The following is a 24,452-nucleotide window of genomic DNA, read 5'->3' as shown; positions in this document are numbered from 1 at the left end:
CACCTCCCACAGCACACAGTCACACCAAAAATTAATGTCTCCCCAACCCCCTCATGATCAAAGAGCCTGCACATTCATTTTCACTAACCAACTGATTGCCATGATACATGAATGGGAGAATTCACATGAGGAGGCATGCCAGTATGATTGGTACACAACCAAAAAGGCTGTGTCACAAGTCTTGCATTCTTATTTAAGCAACAAGAACATTCCTGTTTCACCATGTGGCTACCGTCAACTACTGTATGAAACTATGAAACAAGACCAATCTCTCCCTATGGACAAATGTATCTAACTTACAGATGATCAACCGTAAGTCATTTCAGGGACTATTCCTGGCAGGAGTTGAGAATTCCAGGGGAAAGAGGGGTGGGGGATGGGAAGGGTATGTTTGCACCGCAGCATCCTCAAGACCATGTCTGCTTTAGCTTCCTTGCCCTGGTCTAGGACTGTGGGTACAAAAGAAATATTTTGAAACCCATCTGTCCCCAGACACACACCTTCAGCTGACTTATTAAAGCAGTGCTCAATTGGAAATAATATCCAACAGGTTGGTTGAGAGCTGTCAAAGAAACAGATCCTTCGTGAGGCAACAGAGAGCATCTGGCCAGGTCAAAGACAAGTCAGGTGTTCATCAACCTGTTCACAAGGCTCAGTGCTAAAGACATCTAGGCCTTGCTGTCCCCAAACCATCTCAAGCGTTATCAGAATGAAAGAGATCTTCATCTGATTAAATACAGAATCAAATGGAAGGTATCCCTAATAATGTGTCTATGCTATATATTTCTTGAATCCTGATTACGCTAGCAGTCAAAAATTTTGTCCCACGATGTTCCACCATCACTCCATTTCTCAGGTGAAAAAAATCAGTGAGAAAGGAAGTGACTTCTCAAGTTTGGTATAACAAGTTGCACATTTGCAAGGGGCACCATTTACATTATAGTCTATGAGTGGCACTCCCGGGAACTGTCTCTCCTTGGAGCCCTCAATTCAGTGAACTTCTTCCTTTATCAAGGACTCCCAGCAGGAACAACTCCCTTGGGACCATGAGCATCCTTAGTCTGTGTCTTAGTATTCCCTGAGGCCTCAACACACCTTGCAGCAGACACAGAAAGCCTTGAGGGGGTTCAGCCCCAGCCAGCCACTGCTACCACAGTCCCGGAAGCGGTCCATGAACTGTGTATACAAATCTCGCTGGATCTTAGAGAGTCGCACCAGGATCACATTTTCTTCCTTGGCAGGGAGATGAATCTTCAGCACAGTGTGGCCTCTCCTACAAAGGTACAGATCAGAATTGACAAGGCAGTGTGTCCAGGAGGGGTCAGTGCAGGATAAAAACAGAACCCCGCATTTCTGCCACACCGCCTTCTTTAGGATCTCAACATTCACAACAGCCTTACCATAATGTGGATTGGCTCAGCAACCATCAAGAGACTTATTTTGAGTATAAAAACTAAAGCAAAGAGGCAGAGTGACCTGGGAACTCCAGGTTCTTACCCTAATCTAGGGCTGCTTCTCTAAGTTTTCTCCACACATGCCATCTTAACAAGGAAAAACAAGGGGATGCTTCAGACTGGCCTAACCTACATCTTCTAAGATGCTGAAACTGGTGAAGCCATACCCCTGAGAACCACCACTTAATTCTTTCACTCAAGTCATTAGAATGGTAGCTGTCTCCTGCTTCTCTCAGCAAGTAAGGCAGATATCCCTAGTAACCTCAAAGATTAACTTCTGAGAAAAGCACTTCTGGACCAGACTTTCAGAGAAAGTCTGAAAGTTACAATGGGGCCCTCCCATTGTAACCACCTTTCCCCTTCAGGAAAGTCTTGTCATGTCTATTCCACCAGGGCTCTCCAAGGATTTAGAAAACAGAGCCCTGAGGATGGCTTACCTCTGCACAAAGCCCTCCAGGAGGCTGTGCAGGACATGGCTCCGGTACCGCATGAGGCGGACATCCTGAGGCGTGCTGTCAATACACTGTCCATTCAGGATGGGGCGCTCAAACATGTTGCTGAACTCCTGCCGGGTGCCAAGGAAGTCTGGGCGCACAAAGTCCACCATGCACCAGTACTCGATAAGGTTGTTCTGCAGGGGGTATCCGGTCAGCACCACCCGGCGGCGAGAGCGAATGTTCTTCAGGGCCTGTGAGGTGCTGGCCTGGCAGTTTTTGATGCGGTGTCCCTCGTCACAGATTACCACATCAGGGCCAGGGCGGCATAAGGCCTTCTCAAACTCTAGGGAGGGAAGAGGATCCGGAGTAAGAGGGTGAGAGGGCCTGCTCTTAGTCAACAATATGAGAAGTAGGGGTGCACCCTGGAGGAGACAGAAGAAATGAAGGAAGCAGGAAAGCAAGAGTCAGCCCCCATTGGTGAAAGGGAGCCAGCCATTCAAGCTCCTGTGCATTTGGTGTGACACATTAACCTGGCCTATTGACTCTTGCAGTAAATATCCCTTTTCCCTCTTTCCTTTCCTTAATTTTTTTCCCTTTAGGCTAAGAGTAAAACTGACTTGCATTCCTAGGGCTTATACCAACTAGGTAGCAGACAGCATGACTTTACAGAGTACCAGCCTAGGATTAAAAATGAGTCTGCATGATATTGATGGGAATAATCCAGACACTTCCACTGACTCTCACCATTGTCTTGGTGCCATCTGAGAGCTGGCTGGTGGGAACTAACTAAAGGACAAGGTCTTCCTGGAGTTACTCGCCAGTCAACGCTAAATGGCAAATTCAGCCACAGAAGTAAACCTAAAAAACAGAATCTCATAGATGAAGAGATCTATAAAATGAAACAGCCTCTGAACCTTAAAAACAATTTTCTTCCCCAAATAGACCAAGGCCCCATAGAAGAGGGAACAGAACTAGAACTATGAGAAGAATGGCTTTCACCAAAAAACAAGAAAATTGGGATAAATTCTTCTTTTATAAATTCACAAACAACATTATTACTACTCTGTATATTAGCGATTTAAATACTTTATATTTTCTTAATGCTATCTCACAACATCTCTGGGAAGTGGTGAAGGGAGCAGTTACTCTTCTAACTGTTCTGTGAAAGACACAGGGGAGTCTCCCCCATGCCAGCCTGTGGCCTGGCCTACCCAGAATTCCACTGCCTGCAGAGAAAGCAATACCTTCTGAGAGTCAGTGCAGGTCATCCCACCTACTTCGGGGACCAGGATTTCTGGTTCATGTCAATACAACTCACATCAATAATGCTTCCCATTTGACTAGGTGCTATAGCAGACACTATTTCTTTTCCCCTGGATCACCCTTTAGAGTATTCCCAGAGAGGCTGCCCACCTCTTCGAAACTCCTGCTGTCGATCTTCCTCATCCAGATCAATGATGACCGGGTGAGAACGTTTCTTGGTTTTCTTCGGTCTACCTGTGGCGAAGGATTTCTTCAGGGTGAGGAGTCTGTACATTTCGTACCCCATCAGCAGCACCCCACCCTCTGACACCCAATCAGCCATCACTTTAGCACGAGCTGCCATTGTCCTGCAAGAGTGAACAGAAAGAAAGTATTATTGCTTTCCCTGCTCCCCAGGAAAAATTCCTCACAGTCAAAGCTGTGTTCATGTACATTCAGAAGTCCCTATTGCCAAAGACTTCATGTGGCAGCATCAAAGGGCTGGCCAGCTGCCCAAGGACTTTCCCACCATTCTAGAGACACTAATTGCAGTAAGGATGGACTGGTTTACTGATGATGGTTAAGTAACAAAAAACAGAAATTCAATGGCACAAGACAAGCAAAAGTGACAACCTCCCTGGATGTACATTCATGACTACAATTCTACATTTGAGGGAGAATTTCAAGTTATTCCCATAATGAATACAAAGTAGTAAAAGCAAGGGCAACAATCTGCCTTTCACCTGCCCAGGCCTTCGTGAATAAAGAGCCAAGGACGCACAGTAAAGGAAAAAGGACAGCAGAGACCGGATGCCACTCAGCACAGTCCCTCTACATTGAGCCCTGGCTGTATTTCATTAACTGCTGTGTGGACTGACAGTCCTGAAATCTAGGAAAGAGCAGGTGATCAGCCACCTGTGGGGCCACTCATAGCCTCTTCATTTTGATGTGTGTGACCAAACATCACAAAAGGTGGCCTCTGCAGAAAAGAAAGTCTACCTTCTCAATTATCCATAGCAACGAGGGGAAAGGGTAGCATGGATTGCTGGCTTGGATCAAGAAATAGCTTTAGATTTTTGGAAACCAGGTTGAATTTATGGAATGGAAATATAAATAATTTTATTTAAACCTGAAACAAAAAAAGGTTTGCACCTTGCAAAGCTTGGAAGTTGTACTGTTAAAGGTCAAATATAGATTGGTGCTTAAAAGTAGAGACTGGTGATTAGGTTTCTAATAAAAGATAAATGTAAAAGGTGAAAAGTTAGGAGATGGAAAGTTTCATTTTATCATGCTGAATTTTATTACTATACACATGGAAAAATGTGACCATGTACACAGATTTTTCAGGATATAAAAGCATCTTCAAGCAGAATACAAGAAATTTTCCAGGCTACATAACTCTGACTTTACTGAAAAACTAGGCAGAGAAAAAATGAGTAGCAAGAAGAGAGAGGGGGATACATCAAGAAACCAAAAGGAATCTGGGAGGACAAGGCACATACCAGATAGATTGCCTTGACATCCAGATCCTGGGAAGAAGTCTAAAAGGAAAGGGGGGGACCTTCCCTGGTGGCGCAGTGGTTAAGAATCCGCCTGCCAATGCAGGGGACACAGATTCAAGCCCTAATCCGGGAAGATCCCACATGCCATGGAGCAACTAAGCCTGTGCACCACAACTACTGAGCCTGTGCTCTAGACCCGCGAGCCACAACTACTGAGCCCATGTGCCGCAACTACTGAAGCCCGCACTCCGCAACAAGAGAAGCCACCGCAATGAGAAGCTCACACACTGCAACGAAGAGTAGCCCTTGCTCGCCCCAACTAGAGAAGGCCTGTGCACAGCAACGAAGACCCAAGCCAGCCAAAAGTAAATAAATAAAATAAATAAAAATTTTAAAATAATAATAAAAAAAATAAAAGGAAAGGGGCAGAGAGGAGAGGGCAGGCCACCTACTTGTGCTCATCATTCAAGATGTGAACTTTAAAGAACCGAGGCTGGACTTCTTCAGGCTTGTTGTCAGCTGGAAGGGCTTCAGGAGCTGGGAGCCACATGTTGAACTCTGCCAGCCAGTTCTGAAGAGTATTAACCTATCAGAAAGTCAAGTCCAAAAACAGAGTTTTAGGGAACAAGCTCAGAGCTGAGCTCATAAGGCTTTTTAGTTCCCAGTAAAGCATTACTCCAGAGCTCTGCAGAGGGGTGACCAGGTGGTGTCTTCCCAAACACTTACCGGCACAATGGCAAGGACAGTTTTGGCTGGCGTGTGGCGGAAGAGGACATCGATGAAGGAGATCACTTGCAAAGTTTTCCCCAGTCCCATGCTGTGGGCCAGGATACAGCCAAAGCCACTACTGGTCTTAAATCGCTCCAAGGACTCAACCAGGTTATCATACAGGAACCGGATCCCACCAATCTGACAGGGAACAAACACAAACAAATATCTTTGGCTGGCAAAGACCAGGGGTCTAGTTTACTTACATTGGAATTAGTCAGAATTAAGTAAATGAGCAGACATTATACCAGACAGCTGGTGTGGATGGCTACAGAAGTTTCCCTGAACCCTGATTAGTTTATTGGCTGATGACTTTCTTCTCGGAGAAAACACAGAAAAGCATTCACCTGGTACAGTGGCCCATCTGAGCCAAGAATCTTGAGTACCAAATTCCTGACTGGGTCCTTCACTTAGGCTTGGTCTGGCTGACCTTGGCTGCTCACCTCAAGGCAGCCCATTTCACGAGGGGCTATTCTTACTGTTAAGAGTTCTTACGTTGAGTCAACCTCTGCCTTCATAGAGCTTTCACTCACTGGTCCTGGTTCCAGGTTCTGGGTCAACACAAACTACTCTGATCCTTCCTATCAGAAAGTCCCTCAGACTTCTGAGTCTCACATCTCTTCCAGAGCAACAACTCCCTAATCAAAGCACTGCTCTCCAGAGAGTATCTCAATCAGTCTTTCAGATCTCACAGAAGGAGGCTCAAGATTATTAAGCCAAAAGATTAGCACCTTCTACATGATAAGGCATCTCTCAGGCTTGTCCCTTCCCATTCATCAGGAATCCTGAAGCATCAACTGCTAGGAGGAAGAATCAGGCCTTTCCAATAGCTGCTCATGGTACCAAACAAGTACTTCACAGGCTGTGATGCGGGTGACGTCCACAGCAAGGAAGCTGAAAGGAGACCAAGAGAAGAGTCCAGATTTGCTGTACCTGATGCGGTTTCACTGCCCGTGCCAACTGCGGGGCCAGGAAGACATTCTCCTCCTCTGGAGGGTGGTTCAAGTTGACAAGGACCCGCCCCAGAGCATCGCGCTGATTTAAGACGTCATTCACATGGGTGCCACCTTTCTCCTCTTCCTCATCCTCCTCACTGACAGACTCACTGCTGTCCACAATGTGCAGAGTGTCCTCCTCTCCAGAGCTCAGTTCAATCACCTCTGAGACAGCCAACAAAACAAAACAAAAACTCAGGAAGCAGAGATAATTTACTGCTCGTTGTTAAAACAGGAGAGCATGGAAACCAAGTTAGAACTTGTTATCACTTGTAAAAATTTTTATTTCTATTATTTCTCTCTTTTAGCTTCATGTTAAGACAAGGGGAAAACTTATATTTACCAAGGACACTCAGGGAAATTTGTCACAGTCAGACCCCAAACTGAATGAGGAAGGACTGGACAATCTTCTATTAAAAGGTACAGCCAATCTCTCAGGGCGAACCTTGGGTCAGGAGGAAGGAGGGGCACCTCTGGCTCAATCTTACCATCTCGACTGCTTTTTTCATCCTCACTGCCACTGCTACTGTCCAAACAAATCACTTCCTGGGTCAAGACCCGAGGAGGCAGTTGGGGTCCATCGCTTGCTCTTAAGACAATTTCCTCTGGGGAAAAAAAGATGGAAGGGAATGTCAAAACCACATTTAGCTCAAACATGTTTTCCAAAATGATTTGCCATCCTCCTCCTTTGTTGCTCTCTGGGGGACTATCCCCTGAGGAGACAAGTAGACGGCATCTCAAAAACCCCAGTCTTCTTCCCAAATTCCCTTTTCTCTACTGGCTCTTACTTCCTAGTATTCATCTGACCACTAGAAAATGCCCTAATCCCTTGGCATGTTAACATCCAAAGTTACGGATGAAAATCTAAATAAGATCAATTTGAGGAGGTACATTTTTATCCATCTTAACTTTTCAAATGAGATCCTTCTGATCGTGTGCTTCTAAGAAAGTGAATGGATTGAAAGGATTCCTGAGAGGCCACCATCTTATTCCAGATCTGTCCTTGACCACAGTGTGCACTGAGGGTCTCTTCTCCCTGCAGCACGGGGCCTTTCCTGCCACCTCCACTGCTTACCGGGAAGGAACTCCAGGGGAACAGTGGGAATGGGGGCTGCGTAATCCTTCCTCTGCTGCTCCAGGCGTTTCCTTCTTTCCAATTCTTCCTGTTGTGCTGCTTTGGTAACTGGCTCCAACTGATCCTCCCGGAGCAGCTTGCTAAACATTTAAATAAGAGAGAGCACTTGGGTTCACTTGAGATTTGGGCAATGTAATGTCAAGATAAAGAGGGAAACCATCATTGCTGGGCTCAGAGAGCTGAGGTGGGAGAAGAAGCCATATCAGTCCCACTACACCCATGAAATGGGCAAGGTAAAAAAATAAATGGGACTTCAAGGCTCAGGTGGTTCTGGGCTAATATGTTTTTCATATTATTTAACTTCCTGACAGGTGTCCCTGCTGAATCATCTCTGCATATAACAGATAAAGAGTGAAATAGAGTAATATGTAATTCATAAAGCTGGAAAGCAGTATAAAAAAGAGTTGTTATATGGGAAAGTAGGATTATGGATGATTCTACATCCTTATTTCCCAAACTTAAAGTAAATTTTCAAGTCATCATTATGTTAAAAAAAAATGAGGGTAGGAGGAAAAAAATATCATTATCTCCTTTCGACAGCAAAATGGCCATTGGTAGAAGAAAGGACTACTGGGGATTTGGATAGTTAAGGAAGTTCACATCTGCTGACCTCTTAGCTCAAGGAAGAAGCCCTGCTTTGGACCAGTTGTCTTCCAACTGATGTTGAGTTCTAAGAAAATAAAAACTCAACTTCTTTTATCTCCTCTTATTTTGAGACATAAGGAAAAAATAAAGGAAGAAACCAGAGTCCAACCAGAGCATGCTATGGCTGCTTCCCAGGGCCTCCAAAGAGTGGGGCACTCCCCAGGGGTGCTCGAGTGCCATCCACTTCAGCCCTGTATCCTCTGACAGCCCAGACCCAGTGGTCCTGAGCTGCATCTTCACTATTAATTGGGGCACACAACTTATACTTTGCTCCTTGGGAAATCGGACTCTCCTGCTCAAACCAGTCCTTTTGCTACTGACAGCCTTCAAATGAAGGTAATACTTCTACTCCCTCTCTTCCCCTCTTACCCAGAGCATAGCTTACCGTATGTTTCTCCTCATGTGGGAGGGCTTCTGAGCTCTCTTCTTTTTGGGGTCCTCGGAGGCAAGGCTCTTGCCTTGGTGGCGCCTAAGCTGCTCTGAAGGCTCAGACTGAGATGAGGTAGTTGAAGTGCACCGCGGTGGCCGCTGCCCATCTTCCCCCAGCTGGGCACACTCAGTGCCACACATGTCTTCCAGGGATGGGTCTGAAGAGACAAAGGGAAAGAGGTGCCAGGGACCAACCTTTACTGAAGGAAGAGTGAGTTTTGATGCCAGACACACCAGGGTTCAAATCTCAACTCAGCAACTTATTAGCTGGTGATCTAATAAGGCAAGTTACATCCCTCTGAACCTCAATGGACTTATCTATAAAATGAGTATAGTAATGTCCACACTGCAGAGCTGTTGTGAGGACTAAATAGTGTGCATGCTTAGAACCAGGCCTGGTCCCCAGAGTAGGCTCCAAACAAATGATAGCCACTACTCTTGATATAATTTAGCACTATGATCAGAGAGAGGAAGTGTCATGCTCTCAGACTACTCAGAAAGGGACAACTGAGTTCCCAATACAGCTCACACTCATTTGTATGACTCTAAGCAAGTCTCACCTGCCAACAGGGAGACCACTCCTCCCTTCAGTGTATTAAAGGGTTCACTCAATTTGCCAACCATTTAATGAGGGATTATAACATGGCAAGCACTGTCCTAGATGCTTCAAGGAATATTTCTAAATTCTTTCCCTTCAAGGAGTTTGTTTTCTAGACATAATATGGCAAGCTGTGCTATATACCACAAGAGGGGCAGGGAAACTGACCTAAAGACCTTCAAAGTTTAAGGGACCATTTTTCAGCCAGAGGTAATTAGCTAAACCAAGAATAATTGTGTTAGGGTCACAGGAATATGAAAGGTACTATTTCATGGGATGATCACACAAGGAATCATATGGGAGGTAAAATGTAAGTGAGAACTTAAAAGATGAACAGAATGTCTAATGGTATTATTGCCTTGGGGACAGGGGAAAAAGGGGAAGAAGAAATTCCTGACAGAGGGAATGTCATTTGTGGTATCAACCACCAGCAAGAACTGGGGTCCATGTGCACATCCCTCTCCTCATTTGCTGAGCTGCATTCTGTTCGCTGGATGAGCAGGATTTGACAATCACATAGACCTGTCCCCAAGTCTGCCACAGCCTCCCAGATACAAGCACTACACAACCAAAAGGTCTTTCCCAAAGGTAAGAGGAATTCAAAATAAGAACAGAAATGCTGAAACTGAGGTGCTCTAGTCCATGCCACTTGGCTCTCAGGCAGGAAGGACTCAGGAAGTTTTGTTTTTTGGTGGTATTATTTTTGTTTGTTATTTTGGATTTACCAGTTTTCCACTAACGTCTTTTTCTGTTATAGGATCCTATCTAGGATACCATATTGCGTTTAGCTTTCACGTCTTTTTAGTCTTCCCTAAACTGCAGCAGTTTCTCAGCCTATTCTTGTCTTTCATGACGTTGATTTTTTTTTTTTTTTTTTTGTCCGTACCAAGGGACTTGTGCGATCTTAGTTCCCTGAGTTTGAACCCAGGCCCTGGCAGTGAAAGCGCCAAGTCCGAACCACTGGACCACCAGGGAACTCCCAACCTTGATACTTTTTTGAAGAGTACTGGTCAGGTGTTTTGTAGACTGTCCCCCAATTTGGGTTTGTCTGATGATTAGATTGGGGTTATGACTTTTAGGAAAGAATACCACAAAGGTGAAGTGCTCTTCTCATCACATCTTATCAGGGTACATGATATCCACCTGACTTATTACTGGTGACATTAACCTTGAAGTGGTGTCTGCCAGATTTCTCCACTGTAAAATTACTATGTTTCCCTTTACATATTATATTCTTAAGAGGCCAATCACTAAGCCTGGCCCACATTCAGGGGGAAGAGAATTAAGCTCCATTTCCTGGAGGGAGGGGCATCAAAGAATTTCTGGACATATATTAAAACCACATACAAAAAAATGTTTTGGGGGGGGTTATTTGAGGCTTTCAGAACACAAATATCCTTAAAAGTTTCATCCACTAATTTTAACATTCATCAGTGGATCTTATCTAGAGCAGTTATTACTGTGGTGTTCTAATGGTGGTTTTCTATTTCCCTCTTTCCATCTACATTTATTATCTGGAATTTTTCTGTAAGGGAGATTTGTCCCTTCTCTCTCATTTATATATTCAACATTTAAGAAAACATGTCAGTATGCACTCAAGAAGAAACATGCAACCTTGTAGACTTTGGTAAAGGGAGGCCAGGGCTGCCACAGACCTCAATGAGTGAACCAGTAAGCTGATGTCACCAAGCTGAAAAAAAGACTTACCATGGGTCATCATCCTATGCACTCAACCACCAAAAAATACCAAAGGGCTGTCTTACCAGTCAGTGGCTGAGTCAGGGAATCATGAGTGTCCCAGACATTCTGTTACTGCTCACCTTCCGTGGCTTGGTGTAGCCCCTCCTGGCCCTATTACCATTCTGGGTTCCCTATGGTCTCTTTCATATTAATGCCAGATTCTAGAACAGCATGGAGTTGGAAACTAATATTTCCCAAGAGATAACAGAGCATAATGGTTCAGTATAGACACTGAAGCCAGATTGCTGGGGTGTGAACACCAACTCTACCCCCTTTTTATAACCTTTCTCTTCCTCAATTATAAAAAGGGAATAACAACTGTAGTGTTATTCCTCAGTCTCAGACGGTTGTGGTGATGATTATATGAGATAGCCTAGATAAAGCGCTAAGACAATGCCTGGCACACAGTAAACATTGTATAAAACAGCTGCTGCTTTTACTATGACTACCACTATTCCAGGTACAAAGAATGGGTTTGGTTTCTTTTCTTCTTTCTTTCCTACAATAACTTTACAAGGTGAGTTTTGCTCCCTTCATTCTAAATATGATAAACTGGGACTTCCCTGGTGGCTCAGTGGTTAAGAATCTGCCTGTCAATACAGGGGACAAGGGTTCGAGCCCTGGTCCGGGAAGATCCCACATGCCGTGGAATAACTAAGCCCGTGCACCACAACTACTGAAGCCCGTGTACCTAGAGGCCGTGCTCTGCAACAAGAGACGACACCGCAATGAGAAGCCCACGCACCACAACGAAGAGTAGCCCCGCTTGCCGCAACTAGAGAAAGCCTGCAGGGAGCAACGAAGACCCTAAGCAGCCAAAAATAAATAAGTAAATTTTAAAAATAAATAAATATGATAAACTGAAGCCCTAAAAAGTTAAAAAGACTTGCCTATGGGTATACAGGAAATAAGCAGGAAAACAGGAGCAGACAGTTATGAGAATAAGCTTTGTAGCCAGGCAATCCTGGTGTTGAATCCTGGCTTTGTCACTTATTAGCTCTATGTTCATGGGTTCAACTTCTCTGAGCCATAGTTCCCACATGTGTAAATGAGGATGTAAATAGCTCTCTCATGGAAAATATTATTCTTTAAACCCTGGTCTGCCAAACTCCATACTCCCACAACCACATTCAACAGTCTGGGAGCACACAAAGCTCTGGAGCTTGGTCAGCCATGCCAGGTAGCAGTATTTATTTGTATGGAGAACTCAAACTTCAATTATATATCCTAATCAAAGATCAGAAATAAGAAAGCAAAGAGAGAAGCAGAAATGACATATGAAAGTAGCATTTTGTTGTTACAAAATGAGTGTTTCTTACACACACACCCATCCACATTCTAAACCTTTCCACTTGAGACTGCCGCAAACCAGACACTGTTCCCTCTCCCATCCCCTGCTTTTAGTTTAGCCTAACATACATTTGAGCATCTGCTATGTATCAGGCCCTGTGCCAAGGCACAATGGAATGGTCCACGTGGGGAAACGTGTATACGTATACAGTGGAATGCCTAATAGCAGTAACACTTGGGGAAAGGACACTTAATTTAGCCTTGCCTATCACTGGTTATGGGGGCGCTTCCTTGGGAAAGGTGAGACTTGGGTTTAATCTAACAGAATGGGTAGGCACCAGCTAGAAAAGGAAGGAAAAAAAGAACATTCTAGACAGATGGAGGAGCATAAGCAAAAGGAATAGAGACTCTAAACAAGGTGGAATGGTTAGGAAAGGACATGCAGTTCAATATTGGCTAAAATGAACTAAGCAAAATAGCACAAGTGGCCTTCTAACCCAACAACCACTTCCCTGTCTCTTCCCAGGAGCCCCTTGTCCAAGGAAAACTTAGGTACAGACCAGAGGTATAGACCAAGTTTCTTGGATGCTGGCACAGAAGTCAATCCCTGTCCCAGCGAAGACTAATTCCAAGGCCTTTTATTCCTAGCATTCTATATCCCATTGCCTGGTGTTTGGGTAGGTGGGGGGAAGCTAATGTGGCCATTGTAAAAACTGTGGGTGGAGGGAGATGGTGGGTGTGGACCTGTGTGCATGTACGCACACACACTCACATGTGAATGCCCAGGTTGATTCACTCCCCTGAAGCAGCACTGGAAGCATCTTCCTTGACTCTTACACAGAGAGACCACTAAAGATTTCAGGTAGATAACCTTTGCTTTTTGAACAGCAAAGGGGAAATGGTCAAGGGAGGCACCAAAGAATGTTCACGATGGGACACTGCAATATCATTAACAGGAGCAAGAGGTTAAAACATCACAATCCCCTCTCCATTACCACTAGGTCCACAGCAGACATTTTATAAAAAGGCCTCCTAAAGACAGCAGAGTCCAGGGTGGTTAAGTGGCCTTGGCTCATGGACATGTTCCACGTTCTGAGGAGACAAGGTGCCATCGCTCCTGTGTCCAGTCAGACATGAGAACTAAAAGAGAAGCTCTAAAGTAGAACTGCAAGTCTGGCTAGTTGTCTTCCCAAATTCACTACCCTCCTTAAACAGTCCTCTCTCATTTCCATCTGAAGCCCTATAGGAGGAAAGCTCAGCAACTCTTGGTTTTCCTTAAAGACTATCATTCCTTCAGGCCTCCCACTCCTCCAAAGAGCTAATACTTCCATAGCATTGTCATATAGTACTATTGTCACCTTCCTCCTAACTCACAGGCCTGAATTCTTCCCTCCTAATTGGGAGGCCATCAAACTTTTCCTCCCAAAGGAATAGATGGCTAGACAGCAGGCTCAGGGCTGTGTTGGCACACTTCAACTTGGTGTTTTGCTGGGTCCCTTGACCTGGTTAGATAATGACCTTTGATGCTCTCCTGGCCTTAAGGCCTTTTGTTTTGTTTCTATTTCACAAGCAAATTTATTGAGTAACCACTTGGAGGAACAGCTGGAGGCAAGGCTACAGAGTAGGCAAAACAGAGTCAAGAGTATAGACGGCAGGCCTTGAATGTCGGTCCCAAGGGTTTGAACTTGATCTGTTGGGCAGTGGGAACTTGTTGCCAACTATTGTATTTATTTCTTCTGGTTTCTGCCTTGGAGAGTGGGCTGTTCCTGGGAGAAGGAAGAACAAAACCTGATAGTCTTTGAATGTCACATATTCACTATCAGACATTCCAACTTGTGAGGCTTGGCTGTGAATTTCTGTCTGGCATGGGTTGAATGTAGCCAAGCACAGTAGTAATTTTTAAATGATCAAACAGTATATACAATTCTCATGCACACTGAGTTCAGACACAGGTTTCCCCTTTCCTTTATATACAGGATACAGGTCTAAATCAGCTCCTTACCACCTAGCATTCTTTGAATGTATCCTCAGCTTCTGTGTTCAACAACTATTATTTGCTTGTTAAAGGGGCTTTAGTTTACGGATGTGCTAATATTTAAAATTTGTTGTCATGTAAGTCAGTGTTTTACAAGTGCTTCATTACTGCTTCATAATGCTTATTGTGAAGTTTCTGGTTTCTACATAACATTATAATGTACACCACATCTTAAACTATTCTTAATAATACAACTGTTATTTCCCTAAGTCAAAATATAACTTTTCACTGCGCTCTTTTGTACCTTCTGAATATTGAACCATGTGAATTTACAACCTAACTGAAATAATTAATTTAACTTTCAAAAAATAGCCCACCCCAAAATTCTAGAGTATAATCCACCAAAAGTCACTGAGGAAAAAAGATTAAAGATTCAACAAGGAGGTAGAGACATGTGCTTTGACAAAGGAAAATTAGTGTCTGCATGGTTTAAAAGTCAGTGACTACTACCATCCAAGTTCAGGATCATGGAATCAGACCTGGTGGCAGATACCTCTGAACTTTCTCTCTCATGCAAGACAGCTGTGAGCAGTGATCACCAGAGTTATATAAACACCAATGAACACTTACATAAGCTTCTCAGGAAAAAGTTATGAACACCATCACAACAAATATGATAGGCAAATGAGTAGCTTTGAAAAAAAAATACCTATATTTCATTCATTAGGGGTATAAGGTACAAACACTTCCAGGGCCCTTTCTCCAACTATTCCATTTCTTCCTCCTCCTCAATCTCATCTATATAAACAAAGATCAGTGGATTCCAAGTCTTACCATCTACCTCCTGACATGATGTAGAATATGTGCACCACAACCTATGATGTATGTGTGTCAAAACACTGAACCTGAACCTGAACACACCTTGATATCTCATTCCCAGTTTGCAAAAATACAGGGAACAAAGGACTATGTTAAACTTGATAAACAAGACCATAGGGATACAATCAGCAAAGTCTAGAAATGTGCAAAACTACAGAACAAGTGAATCCTTTTCTTCTATAAATAAGTTGCAAGGAAAAAAAGAAAATGAAAAAGAGGTAGGTTATATCTTAGCTGTACTTAAAAAGCATATATATTAAAGAGATTTAAAAGACAAATCAACTAAATGTAGACCTAGTAGGGATTTTAATAAATTAACAGTAAAAATATTTTTTAAAGATAATCAGGGATTATCTGGATATTTTATGATATAAGGAATTATTGATTTTAAAAAATTAGGTATGATAAAGGTATGGTGTTTGTTTCATTTTGTTTGTGTGTTTGTTTTTTAGGGACTTTATATACTAGAGAACAGATTAAATACTCTTAAGTTTTTATAGATAAAATCTTACAAGGAACTAGTACTTCCAAATAACCCAAGATTGTGGGGGAAGAGATGAAACAAGACTAGCCCTGTATTTATAATGACTGAAAAGAGTACTGGGAACACAAGGTTCATTTTACATTTTTTAAAACTATGTCTCTATGTTTTTATTATGTTTGAGATTTTCCAAAATAAAAAATTTACAGTTTTTTTAACTTTAGAAGTTTTAATGGAAAATAAAATGTAACAGGCACTAACCTCTAAACTATTTAGGTCTCAACTTTTCCACATTTGTTAATATACATTTATTTTATACTGGTAATCAATGAATACACATCATTTTGTGTTCTACTTTTAATCACTTGTTTTATATATAAATATTTCTTTGATATAGTCCACATGTCATTTTAATGGCAAGCTAACAGCATATCACAGAATATTTTGTCATTCCCCTGCAGCTGGGCATTTGGGCTGTTTTTTATTTTTCATTCACATCTATACTGGCATAAGCACCCTTGTACAAATTATTTTTCCTTCTGATTTATATATCTGTGGTATAATCCACTACAGCTGGGGAAATGAGCAAAGAGTATTAATGTTCAGGGATTGGCAAGCTTTTTCTATAAAGAGTCAGAGAATAAATACTTTAGATTTTGTGGGCCATAAGGTCTCTGTTGCAACTACTCAACTTTGCTGTTGTAGCTCAAAAGCAACCATACATAAACAAATGAGTGAATGAGTGCAGCTCTGTTCCAGTAAAACTTTATTTACAAAAACAGGCAGAAACAATCCTGAAAACGAACAAAGTTGGAGGACTCACAATTCCTGATTTCAAAACTTGCAACAAAGCTACAGTAATCAAAACAGTGTGATACTGGCATAAATAGAGATATATAGACCAATGCAATAGAATAGAGCCCAGAAATAAACTCTCACATATATGGCCAAAATGATTTTCAACAAAATTGCCAATACCATGCTATAGGAAAAGGGCAGTTACTTTGCCAAATTGTACCAGGAAGCTGGATATCCACATGCAGAAAAATGAAACTGGACCCTTACCTTACACAAAAATTAACTCAAAATGGATCAAAGACCTAACTGTAAAGCCTAAAACTACGAAACTCTTAGAAGAAAAACATGGGGGAAAACTTCATGACATTGGATTTGGCAATTATTTCTTAGATATGACACCAAAGGCATAGGCAATAAAAGAGAAACAAACAAACAAACAAACTGGACTTCATGAAAACTTTAAAATTTTGCACATCAAAAGACACTATGAACAGGGCTTCCCTGGTGGCGCAGTAGTTAAGAATCTGCCTGCCAGGTTCGAGCCCTGGTCCGGGAAGATCCCACATGCCACGGAGCAATTAAGCCCATGTGCCACAACTACTGAGCCTGCACTCTAGAGCCTGCAAGCCACATCTACTGAAGCCCGTGCACCTACAGCCCGTGCTCTGCAACAAGAGAAGCCACCGCAATGAGAAGCCCGCGCACCGCAACGAAGAGTAGCCCCCACTCGCCGCAACTAGAGAAAGCCTGAGCAGCATGAAGACCCAACGCAACCAAAATTAATTAAAAAAAAGACACTATGAACAGAGTGAAATGGCAACACACAGAATTTGCAAATCATATATTTATTAAGGGATTAATACCCAGAACATAAAGAGACCTCCTAAAACTCAATAACAACAACAACAAAAAGATTAAAAAATGGGCAAAGGATATGAACAGTCACTTCCCCAAAGAAGATATACAAATGGCCAAAAAGCACATGACAAGATGTTCGGCATCACTAATCATTAGTGAAATGTAAATCAAAACTACAATAACATAGCATCTCACACCCATTAGGATAGCTACTTTTAAAAAAACAAGTGTTAGCAAGGATGCGGAGAAATTAGAACCCTTATGCTCTGTTGGTGGGAATGTAAAATGGTACAACTGCTGTGGAAAACAGTATGGCAATTCCTCAAAAAATTAAACATAGAATTACCATATGATCTAGCCATTCCACTTCTAGATATACACTCAAAAGAACTGAAAGTAGGGTCTCAAAGAAATATTTATACATTCACGTTCACAGCAGCCCAAGTATCCACGGACAGAGGAAAGGACAAACAAAATGTGATATATACATACAATGGAATATTATTCAGCCTTACAAAAGGAAGGAAATTCTGACACATGCTACCACATGGATAAATTAGGACATTATGTTAAGTGAAATAAGCCAGTCACAAAAAGACAAATACTATATGACTCCACTTATATGAGGTACTTACAGTAGTTAAAATCATAGAGACAGAATGTAGAATCGTGGTTCCCAAGGTTCCCAAGGGCTGGGGGGAGAAGGGAATGGGGAGTAATTGTTTAATGGGTACAGAGTTTCAGAATGGGATGATGAAAACGTTTTGGTGATAGACAGTGGTGATGGTTGCAACAACAATGTGAATGTACTTAATGCCACAGTACTGTACACTTAAAAACAGCTAAAATGCTAAATTTTATGTTACATATATTTTACCACACACGCAGAGTTGACTTAGTTATTATGCTAAGTTAAAGTTAGACACAAAAGGCCGCATATTGTATGATTCCATTTACAGAAATGCACAGAACAGGTACATCTATATAGACAGAAAGTAGGACAGTGGTTGCCAAGGGCTGAGGGAGAGGATAATAGCAGTGTCTGCTTACAAGTAACAGGGTTTCTTTTTGGGGTGGTGAGGATGTTCTGATATTAGAAAGTGGAGATGGTTGCACAACCTTGTGAATATACTAAAAACCACTGAATTGTACACTTTAAAGTGGTGAATTATATCTCAAAAAAACACACACACACTTTTTTTTTTAATGTTGGCTTGGTGCTTCTGCTTCCAGCTAAGACGGAATAGCTTGAGGCAAACCAAAGGTGGCACCAAGAACAGCTAGGAATATGTTAGCAAATTTAAACAAACAAACAACAACAAAACTCTTTTGAAGGCATTGAAGAGATGCTGAGACAACCAGGAGTTGAAGGGACAAGATTCCAGAGGCGGAGAATGCTGCGCAACCATGAAAAAGAATGAAATCTTGCCATTTGTTGCAACATGGATCAACCTGGCAGGTATAAGTGAAATAAATCAGAGAAAAACAAACACCATATTTCACTTGTATGTGGAATCTAAAAAACGAAACAAAGGAACAAACAAAATGAAACAGAAACAGACTCACAGATACAGAGAACAAACTGGTGGTTGTCAGAGGGGGTATGGGGAGACAGAGGAACTAGGAGAAGGGGATTAAGAGGTACAAACTTCCAGCTATAAAAATAAATAAGTCATGGAGATGTAATGTACACATAGGGAATACAGTCAATAATATTGTAACAATTTTGTATGGTGATGGATGGTAGCTGGTCTCATTGTGGTTATTATTTCATAATGTATAAAAATATCAAATTGCTGGGGCTTCCCTGGTGGCACAGTGGTTAAGAATACGCCTGCCAATGCAGGGAACACGGGTTCGAGCCCTGGTCTGGGAAGATCTCACATGCCGCGGAGCAACTAAGCCCGTGCGCCACAACTACTGAGCCTGTGCTCTAGAGCCCGCAAGCCACAACTACTGAGCCCATGTATCACAACTACTGAAGCCCGTGCGCCTAGAGCCCGTGCTCCACCACAAGAGGAGCCATCGCAATGAGAAGCCTGCGCACCAAAATGAAGAGTAGCTCCCGCTCGCCACAACTAGAGAAAGTGTGCACACAGCAACGAAGACCCAACGCAGCCAAAAAAAAAAGTCAAGTCACAGTCTTGTAGAAAACAGCAGAACATATATCTGATGAAAGACTTGTATCTAGAATATATTTTTCAAAACCACAATTCATTAAAAGGACAACAAGCAACCCAATAAAGAGCAAAAGGGGAGGAACAGATACCTCACAAAAAGAGATATACAAATGGCCAATGAACACATGAAAAGGTGCTCAATATAATTAGGGAAATGCAAATTTAAATTATAATCAGATACCACTGGACACCCACTTAGAATGGCTAAAATTCCTAAGACTGGCCATATCAAGTGCTGGCAAGGATGTGGGGCACCTGGAACTCTCATGTACTACTGACAGGAGTGTGAAGAGGTACAGTCATGTTGGAAAACATTTTGGCAGTTTCTTATAAAGTTAAACATATACCTACCATATGATCCAGTAATTCACTTATTGATATTTTATCTAAAAGAAATGAAAACAGGGACTTCCCTGGTGGTAAAGTGGTAAAGAATCCACCTTCCAATGCAGGGGACGCGGGTTCGATCCCTGGTTGAGGAACTAAGACCACACCTAGAGAGAAGCCTGCATGCCACAACAAGAGAGAAGCCCATGCACGGCGACGAAGACCTGATGCAGCCAAAAAAATAAAATAAATAAAAATAAAATAAAATAAATGAAAACATAGCTCTAATTTTTTTAAAAAATCAACTTTACAGGAACATTCAAAGCAGGTTCATTCATAAGGTTAAATGTCCATCAACAGATGAATGTATAAACAAGAGGTAATATATTCATGCAATTGGAATACTACTCAGCACTAAAAAAGAACAAACTATGATCATATGCAACAATACATATGACTCTCACAGACATTATGCTGAGCAAGAGGCCAAAGACAAAAGAATTTGTATTGTATAATTCCATTTATATAAAATTCTAGAACAGGCAATGCTAACCTATAATGACAGAAATCAGTTCAGTGGTTGCCTGGAAAATTGACTACAAAGGGGCATGAGAGAACTTTCTGGGAAAATGGATATTTTCTATATCTTGATTAGGGTGATGATAACACAGGTACATACATTTGTCAACAATCATCGACCTGCACAGGTAAAAGATGTGAACTTTACTTTATGTAAATTATATAGTAAAGTTGATTTTTAAAAATTGTGTGATATTGCTAAGTTATTCTTAAAGAGAAATTCATAGCCTTAAATTAATGTCAAAAAGTAACAGAGAGTGATCCAGAGGTTAAGACTCCACGCTCCCAGTATAGGGGGCACAGGTTCAATCCCTGTTCGGGGAACTAAGATCCCGCATGAGGCAAAGGGCAGCAAAAAAACAAAACCAAAAAACACAGAGAGCGAAAATCAATGATGTAAATAAATTTTCTTTTCAGAAAATTAGAAAAAGAACAGGAAACTAAACCCAAAGAAAGTAGTAGGAAGAAAACAATAAAAAGCAGAGGAAAACATACTTTAAAGAGCAAAAGCAAAACCAAAAGTTGATTCTTTGAAGCATAAATGCTACATCCTCAGAGAGCCTTACCACCGCTACCACAACCAACACACTGGCTAAAATAGGCCTTTCCTTCCAACCCCTGGGGCTTATTCCCTTTCTTTATTATTTACAAGGTTCTTATCAAGATCTGAAGTTATTTTGGGAACTTGATCCAACACTTACTGTCTCTCCTTTTAGACTGTAGCTCCTTGAGGGAAGGGATTCTGTCCATCTCATTCTCCACCACATCCCTCAAGCCTAACAAAAATGCCAGCTGCCTAACAGATGCTCAACAAATATATGATGAATTTTTCAAAATGAGCTTGTTTTTATTAAAAAAACTGCCACTAGAGAAAAACACATATGAATAAAAAATCCACTGAAGTATACCAGTTCCTATTCAGTATGTTTATGTTCAATATCTTCAATATATCATCATTTATGAGCGCATATTGATGTTCTCTGTGGACCAAGCTTTCCCTGACTCAATATATGTCATGACAAGCCAATATATTTGCCAATAAGCCTTAAAAAGTTAAAAACTCACACAAACCAAAATGTGATTTACCTTTAAAATAGTCACAGAAGCCAGTATGAGAGGGAAAAAAATTCTCATCATAGTTGCTCCTTGGGAAGAAATAACTCTTCACAGCATTAATGCTAAAAGTCACTAGAGGATTCTAAATTAAACACATCTTTTAAAGTGAGATCTGAGAGCAAGGGGACCAATATCACTCTAACTAACTCATGAAACAACCTAAGACATGAAGAAAAGAAATGGCCAGGCTTTCCACTTAGCTCTCACAGGGCTGGGGAACAACTGCAAATCATTTGTAAAAGATACCAAGACTGCACAGGGATTCTCAATCTTGGCACTGTGGACATTTGGGATTGGGTAATCCTTTGTTGTCGGAGGCTCTCCTGTACATTGTAGGGTGTTCAGCAGCATCCCAGCCCCCACCCCCCCATCTACTAGATTCTAGTAGCATCTTCCCAGTTGTGACAACCAAAAATGTCTCTATACATTGCCAGAGGTCTCCTTGGGGGCAAAATCAATCCCTGTAGAGAACCACTGCTTATAGCACAATCAAGGCCAAAATACTAAAGAAACAGTCCTTTGTAAACACAACTACACCTCTTTTCAGCCCATCTGAAATTCTAGCCCTCTGCTGCAGACAGATTTAATTTTTACTCTGCTCAGCATGATGAAGATTTTTGGCCAACTCTGCAACCACAGGCAAGAATTACCAAGTTCTCAGCAAATCAGCCACGAAGTAGGAACTTCTGAGCAAAGGAGAGAAGACAGACTAAGGCTGAAACGTTGAAAGATTCTAGTTTAATTTCTGAATAAGATATAAGGAAATGAGAGAAAATGTAAAGTGAATACTTGGCTTTACTAAAATCTTATAGACAAGGTAATGTCTAGAATAATTTCACAAAATCAAAATTTTAAAAATCCAAATTAAACCCAAAGATGCTGATGAAAACCACATCCCAATCTTTAAAATATGCCTTTCCTATGTCCTCTCACTTTTTCACTCATGAAATAAAAGACTATCAAACAACGTGAAAGACTGTTTAAACTGACTACAATGAAATTACAGATTTTTTTTTACAACAAAGAGCACTGTGAGCAACGTTAAGAAATAAGCTACAGACTAGATGCTATTAACAATATAAATAGTAAAGGATTAGTATATCCAGAATATGAACACTTAAATATGAAAAACATCATCACCACAAAGAGCCAAAACTGACATCACTTGAGAAATTTGAGCTGGTTCTTGAAGTGTTTCCCAGCTTTCTCTAATCACTCAACTTTATTATTCCATCAGTCATAAGAAAACATCCACTATCATCCTTAACATTCTATGGCTTTATGCCAAACATGAATGCTGAATCACCTACTCAGCTTGATTTCCCCCATTCCTTCCATCCCCCAGAATTCCACAAGCAACCCCACACCTAGCCATGATCACACATTAAGGAAGAGAAACCTTACTGTTGCCCAAGGAACAGAAGGTGGAGAAAAGAGCCAACTATCTGGAAATGGCTGCAGTTCATTGAGAAACAACACACCACCCAAGGCACCTAGTGACTGTGGCACCTGGCAACCTGCAGCCAGCTTCCTGGGGGGGAGATCCCTTCCTTCTACACTCTGCCAAGGGCCTCAAGAGACAGCAGGCTGGTCACTGTTTCCTCAAGAGTTCTCCAAGGGTCTCTCAACTCCCTCGTAATGTGTTTTTTTTTTTTTTTTTTTTTTTAAAGAAATGGGGACTTCCCTGGTGGCACAGTGGTTAAGAATCTGCCTGCCAATGCAGGGGACACAGGTTCGAGCCCTGGTCCAGGAAGATGCCACATGCCGCGGAGCAACTAAGCCCGTGTGCCACAACTACTAAGCCTGTGCTCTAGAGCCCGCGAGCCACAACTACTAAAGCCTGAGCGCCTAGAGCCCATGCTCTGCAACAAGAGAAGCCACCGCAATGAGAAGCCCGCACACCGCAACGAAGAGTAACCCTGTGCTCTGGAGCCCGCGAGCCACAACTACTCAAGCCTGAGCGCCTAGAGCCCATGCTCTGCAACAAGAGAAGCCACCGCAATGAGAAGCCCGCACACCGCAACGAAGAGTAACCCCTGCACGCGGCAACAAAGACCCAACACAGCAAAAAATAAAAATAAATAAATAAAAATTTAAAAATAAATAAAACAGATCTTTAAAAAAAACTGGGCTAGGCATAGAAAAGAATGAAATTTTGCCATTTGCAACAACACGGATGCACCTGGAGGGTATCATGCTTAGTGAAATAAGTCAGACAGAGAAAGACTAACACTGTATATTATCACTTATATGTGGAATCTAAAAAATAAAAGAAACTACTGAATATAACAAAAAAGAAACAAAAACAGATATAGAGAACTAACTAGTGGTTACTAGCAGGGAGAGACAAGAGGGGAGGGGCAAGATAGGGGTAGGGGATTAAGTGGTACAAGCCTCTTATATAAAATAAATAAGCTGCAAGAATATATTGTACAGTACAAGAAATATAGCCAATATTTTATAATAACTATAAATGGAGTATAATCTATAAAATTTTTGAGTCACTGTGCTGTATACCTGAAACTAATATTGCAAATCAACTACATCTCCATTAAAAATAAGAAACAGGCTAGGGATATGAATGGGAAGACAGAAGCAATGAAATATTTTTTGCTTGTTTCCCAAAGTATGAGTGATCCAAATATGGGAGAAATAAAAATAGATGAAAAACTCAAGCAAATTATTCCTGGAAACTTCAGAATCACTGAAGAGCTAGTGCTTTCACCACCTGCCATTCAGCACTACAGGGAGTAAAGTGGTACCGGATGCTGCAACTGCTTGAGAGAGGTGTCAGGGCTGGAGCTGGTTCAAGGGCCATGTCAATCCATGCTGGGCTTCCTGCTCTTCTTGAGGGCTCCAACTGGCAGCCTCTCTCAAGGAGGCTAGAATTAACAGGACCTCTGCACCCCCAAAGGGAAGATTTTAGGAGAGGAATGAAGAGAACAAGCCTGCTTGCAGCTTCGGGGTATTGTAGCCCTTCCCTCTGGAGCTCAGGCAAGTAAAGCCCCATACTCTCCCATCTGA

The 24,452-nt window shown here is 41.9% G+C and overlaps 1 protein-coding gene across 7 annotated transcripts in view; it reads right to left on the bottom strand.

Annotated features, from left to right (window-relative positions):
• RAD54L2 (RAD54 like 2) overlaps positions 1 to 24,452 on the bottom strand; it is a 94,779-nt gene that overhangs the window by 16,146 nt on the left and 54,181 nt on the right. For 6 of the 7 annotated variants that reach the window (XM_055079508.1, XM_055079506.1, XM_055079507.1 and 3 more), the window contains 9 exons: positions 8,564 to 8,765; positions 7,474 to 7,613; positions 6,887 to 7,003; positions 6,337 to 6,563; positions 5,362 to 5,544; positions 5,088 to 5,221; positions 3,305 to 3,501; positions 1,892 to 2,234; positions 1,096 to 1,273 (listed from right to left, as the gene is read on the bottom strand). In XM_055079508.1, the coding sequence (XP_054935483.1) occupies positions 1,096 to 1,273; positions 1,892 to 2,234; positions 3,305 to 3,501; positions 5,088 to 5,221; positions 5,362 to 5,544; positions 6,337 to 6,563; positions 6,887 to 7,003; positions 7,474 to 7,613; positions 8,564 to 8,765 (1,721 nt within the window). Of the gene's footprint in view, positions 1 to 1,095; positions 1,274 to 1,891; positions 2,235 to 3,304; positions 3,502 to 5,087; positions 5,222 to 5,361; positions 5,545 to 6,336; positions 6,564 to 6,886; positions 7,004 to 7,473; positions 7,614 to 8,563; positions 8,766 to 17,861; positions 17,893 to 24,452 lie in introns of those variants that run through there. The other variant, XM_028478639.2, reaches the window with a different exon arrangement.

The sequence above is a fragment of the Physeter macrocephalus genome, chromosome 18 (genome assembly GCF_002837175.3).
Source record: "Physeter macrocephalus isolate SW-GA chromosome 18, ASM283717v5, whole genome shotgun sequence".
Taxonomy (NCBI): domain Eukaryota; kingdom Metazoa; phylum Chordata; class Mammalia; order Artiodactyla; family Physeteridae; genus Physeter; species Physeter macrocephalus.
The sequence above is the reverse complement of the archived record's forward strand: the minus strand, read 5'-3'. Positions and strand labels throughout refer to the sequence as shown.